This window comes from Chrysochloris asiatica, unplaced genomic scaffold, assembly GCF_000296735.1.
Source record: "Chrysochloris asiatica unplaced genomic scaffold, ChrAsi1.0 scaffold00094, whole genome shotgun sequence".
In the NCBI taxonomy this organism is placed as follows: Eukaryota; Metazoa; Chordata; class Mammalia; order Afrosoricida; family Chrysochloridae; genus Chrysochloris; species Chrysochloris asiatica.
The window spans coordinates 1,748,316-1,753,343 of NW_006408612.1; the positions used below are offsets into that span (position 1 = coordinate 1,748,316).

Genomic DNA, 5,028 nt, shown 5'->3' on the forward strand with positions numbered 1-5,028 from the left:
AAAAAAAAAAAAAAGATTGTGGCCAAGAACCCCTATGGCACCATTCTACTCTGTAACACATGGGGTTGCCTTGAGTCAGAATTAACTTCACAGCAAAGGGTTTTTTGGTTTTTGTTTTTTTTAAAATCTTTACAGAAGTAGATCATCAGGTCTTTCTTATGTAGTGCTGCACGTGGATTCAAATCAACAACCTTTAGTCAAGTGCAAACTGTTTGCAACACAGAGGGACCAAATATAAACGTGAGGGTAAAATATTCTTTTAGATTGTGAGGTTGGCCCAGGATCGGACAGTGTTTCGTTCTGTTGTGCATAGGGTTGCTATGAGTCGGTACCGACTCGATGGCACCTAACAACAACAACAATAGTTCATTAGCCACTAAATCATCTGAGTTTTCTTGAAGAAAAGAGAATACTTAACAGGCAGGGAGTGTGGGGCAACAACCAAAAACTGAATGTGTAACACACAGGACTTGTCTGCATACAAATCTTGCTGTCTGTACTGTAGAGAAGTATCCCTCTCGGGATTTAATTATCAAGAAAACACATATAACTTTTCTGGAGAGTTTATTTATTCTTCATGAAACATAACTGTCAACTTTTTGCCAACTTTTTAGGTTGAACTGAGTATGTTATGTCTGTTTACATTTGTTTTGTTGTTGTTGTTGTTAAGTGCCATCAAGTTGGTTCCGAGGAGCAGCTGACATGTTTAAACTACCAACCTTACAACTTCAAACCGACCTTGCGGTCCACTGCTTATCCTACAGCACCACATCAGGACTCCTATTTGGTCCTAGTGTGGCATTGTAGTGAAGAGTCAGATAGTTGCTTGTTTTTATCTATTTTCTTTGGCTGCTAAGTAGGAAGAGAAAAGAGTATATTTTATTTTAGTGATTAAAAACTCTTATTTCTCTTCCTATTTAGCTACCTTGTTGTTGTTGTTAAGGGCCATCAAGTCAGTTCCAACCCATAGTGACCCTATATAGGGTTTCTGAGTAGTAGCTGGTGAGTTTGAACTGCCAACCTGCAGTTCAAACTGACTTTGCAGTCCAGCACATTTATCTACAGCGCTATTACCAGGACCCCCTTAGCAACCTTGATGGTGGTGGTGGTGATGCACCGTGGAGTCGATTCCGACCTATAGTTACCCTGTACAGGGTTTCTGAGGTTGTAAATCTTAGTTTCAAACTGCTGACCTTGCAGTTCGCAGCCAGAAGCTCTGGTGGTGTAGTGGTTACTAATCGGGCTGCTAATGTTAAGGTCAACAGTTAGAAACTACCAGCTGTTCTGCAAGAGAAAGATGAAGCTTTCTGCTCCCGTAAAGATCGACAGCCTCGGAAACCCTATACAGGGTCGCTATGAGTCGGAACCAACTCCACGGCACATAACAACAACAACAACCCAACAGGACAAACTGGATAAACATGTTGATAATGAAAAGATTTCCAAGATACACTGTTACGGGAAAAGAGCAAAATTCAAAAGACTAAGTGCAGTGAGATCCTTTTTACTGCATATGTATGTACTTGAATACCAAACAATCCTGGTGGCACAATGGTTAAAGTGCTTGGCTATGAGCCAAAGGACCGTGGTTCAAACTCACCAGCTGTAGGAGAAAAAGGTGGGGCAGTTTGCTTCCATAAAGATTTACCATCTTGGAAACCATATGGGGCCATTCTACTCTGTCTTATAGGGTTGCTATCTGTCAGAATTGTTTGAATGGCAGTGGGTTTGGTTTTGGTGTTTTGATGTTTTGTGTTTTGACTATACTTTTATTGTTGTTGTTGTTATGTGCCGTGGAGTCGGTTCCGACTCATAGCGTCCCTGTACAGGGTTTCTGAGGCTGTAAATCTTTAATGATGCAGAAAGCCTCATCTTTCTCCCGCGGAACAGCTGGTAGTTTCGAACTGTTGACCTTGCGATTCGCAGCCCGATTCGTAACCACTATGCTACCAGAGCTCCATAAGGATAAACATTTTCTAGAAGGCTACATGAGGAACTAATAATAAGGATTACTTCTGAGAGTGGAACTGGGGTTAGGGTAACTTATTTTTCATTTTATGCCTTTGGTTCTTTATGGAATGTTTTCTCATTTTTTACATATTGCTTTCATAATAATTTAAAAATTAAATTACAGTTTAAAACTAAATGATAACCATTTGCATTTTTTGTGTGTTTAGCTTCTTCTAGGTTTTTCCATTTTTTTACTTCCTTTCGCCCCACCTTCTCTCCGAGCAATTCTCATGCCCATACATGTTTACTCTGGCCTCCTCATATTTGGAACAGTGATTGCAGCGACATTTATGGGATTGACGGAAAAACTGATTTTTTCCTTGTAAGTCACATAGTTTTTCTCATTGTAATACTTAAGCATAATGTTTTCTTTTGAAATCATAATATGAATGCACTTTTTAAATTATTGAAATTTTAAATAAAGATTTTTCTTATTATGTTATACATACAATACATTGTTATTACTACTACTATTATTATTAAAGCTTGGAAGGAGCAAAAACAAGAATTGAAATCATGCATTCCCTTTCAGTCTTTTTAATGTGCATGCTTATTATATGTTAGATTTATATTTAATTGTAGTCAAAATGTACGTAAGTTTTTATCTCATCCTTTTTTCAATTCTTAAGTGATATAGATGTACCTGAAGCTATATTTAAATGTTATATGAGCATTATTATTTTGATTATGCTTTTAAAAAATACTTTCAAAGTATTCCATTGAATGGATGATAGCATTGCTTAAATTTCTCCTTAATATCAGTCTTTAAGGGAATTTACATTGCAGCATGCAATTTGAGCAGTTAAATTCAACACTGTGTTAAATATTGTTGTATCATCCTATTTGTAATTAAATACACACTGTCATTTTTCACAGGAACAATCCCGCGTACAGTTCATTCCCACCAGAAGGCATATTTACAAATACCCTCGGCCTTCTGATTCTGGTATTCGGAGCCCTCATTTTTTGGATTGTTACCAGACCACAGTGGAAACGTCCTAAAGAACCAAATTCTGTCCGTCTTCAGCCAAACGGAGGCAACACAGAGGGAGGAGAAGTCTCCACGGCAATAAACTTTGGCAACAACGTGGACAAATCAGATTCAGAGTTAAACAGTGATGCAGCAGCAAGGAAAAGAAATATCACTCTTGATGATGCTGGACAGAGATCCACTATGTGAAATGTTGGAGGATGTAACTTCACTTTTACAAACTAGCCTTACAGGTTAAACAAAACTCAAAACCAATCTCATTGCTGTCCGGTGGATTCCAACTCCCAGCCGCCCTGTAGGACAGACTAGAACTGCCCCATAGGGTTTCCAAGGCTGGAGTCTATGGAAGCTGACTGCCACATCTTTCTCCCAAAGAGAGGTTGATAGGTTCGAACCTCCGACCTTTCCAAACGTTACCAACCAAGTGCTTAACCACTGCTTCTCCTATTTAGCCATGACTGAGCTACATAGTGTCAATACTTATTTTCATCATAAAGTAGGGTTTCTTGAAAGATTATGGCTAAAATCTCTGGATTTAATCTAAACTGGAAAGGACATGATCTATATAACTAATTGTTGTTGTTATGTGCCATGGAGTTGGTTCCAACTCATAGCTAATAGCACATATAAATTGTGGTTGTTATAGTGCCTTTTTCTTGTTGTTATAGTGCCTTACACAGAATAGATGTTCAATATGTGTATCAGTTTGTTAACTTGGTAAACTGGCAACAGAATGAGCTCTGACAATTAGTCCTATCATGGAGACCTAATGATTCCAGAACCAAGTAGAACTAATACTAACCTTTAGAGTCAAATCATGAATCTTCTAGACAGGGTTTAGACTATGGTGTTATGCAGATACCATGAAAACAATTGGAAATACAGCACCCTCCTCTAAGAATCTGCTCCCTCTACTCCATTCTAGATGATTTGGGCTCGGATGTAAGACCAAGCTGTAGAGTAGGGGGGTTTGGAGCAGTAACTGAGTCCTGAGTGACTCGGGTCAGGCTTGGAAGATTGTCTGAAACCCAACTTAGTCCCCAGACTTCCTTGGTATTGGTGCACTTTATGATCCAGAATGCAAACCTGCCTAGAATGAGAATAAGTCCGAATGTTAAGCAGCATAAATGTTACAAACTTCAAAGGGCACTTTTCCCTAGGTTTCTGTTCTTATTTAAAAACAAAAATACACACACACAAAACTTTCCATAGCATTTTATGTATTCTATTCTAAGCACTTTTCAAGCATTCACTCATTAAATTCCCAGAAAAGCCCTGTAAGGTAAATGCTATTTTTATCCCCATCCTGTAATAGTTGGGGGATCTGACATTTGGAAAAGGTAGTAACTTGCCCCACGGTTGCCAAGCTTGTAAGCAGTGGGTTGGAACTGACATCCCAAACCCAGCAGTCTGGCTCCTGAGTCCATGATCCTAACCACTTCACTATGCTGTGTTTTTTGTTTATTAGTTTTGTTTTTCTGTTTTATACAATTGGCACCTACGTAGCTCCACCTCTGAATAAATATCAATTGCAGGAGTAGAGTGGTCCTTAGGGGTGCTTCTTTACCTTCTGGTTGTCTTTCTCAAGGCATATACCCGAATAACAAAGGAAAAGGTCCAGTCATACCTGGAAATAGGCACCGGTTCCCTGCCACTGCCAACTAGCCTTGGCCTGGATGCCCCTATGATCTTAAAATTGTGTCTTGGTGGCAGAGAAATGTTTAAGTACAAGCATGTGTAGCTTTCAGGGTGAATCAAACCGCAATTTTTTGTTCTTTAGAATCTTAGCTGCTGGTTGTGACGATAGGAGAGACCTACTTCCTGGCCTGCCTACCCCACAATGACTAGGGTGTTTCCTGATTGTGGCGGAATTTGAGGGAACAGTTTCAGCTTCCGGTTCTCAGTAATGAGAACCAGACAAACCCTCGGAGGCAAGTACTATTACTACGTCTAGTAACCAGTCATTAATAACCAATCAGGATTCTCTTATTATAACACTGTTTTCTTCTTATCTAATTAATTCTATT

The 5,028-nt window shown here is 39.1% G+C and overlaps 1 protein-coding gene across 1 annotated transcript in view; it reads left to right on the forward strand.

The window, feature by feature from the left end:
- LOC102834187 (cytochrome b reductase 1-like) overlaps positions 1–3,190 on the forward strand; it is a 32,741-nt gene extending 29,551 nt beyond the window's left edge. Inside the window, exons 3-4 of the mRNA XM_006866624.1 lie at positions 2,178–2,332; positions 2,887–3,190. Of these exons, the coding sequence (XP_006866686.1) occupies positions 2,178–2,332; positions 2,887–3,190 (459 nt within the window). The remainder of the gene's footprint in view (positions 1–2,177; positions 2,333–2,886) is intronic.
- Positions 3,191–5,028: the final 1,838 nt, after the last annotated feature.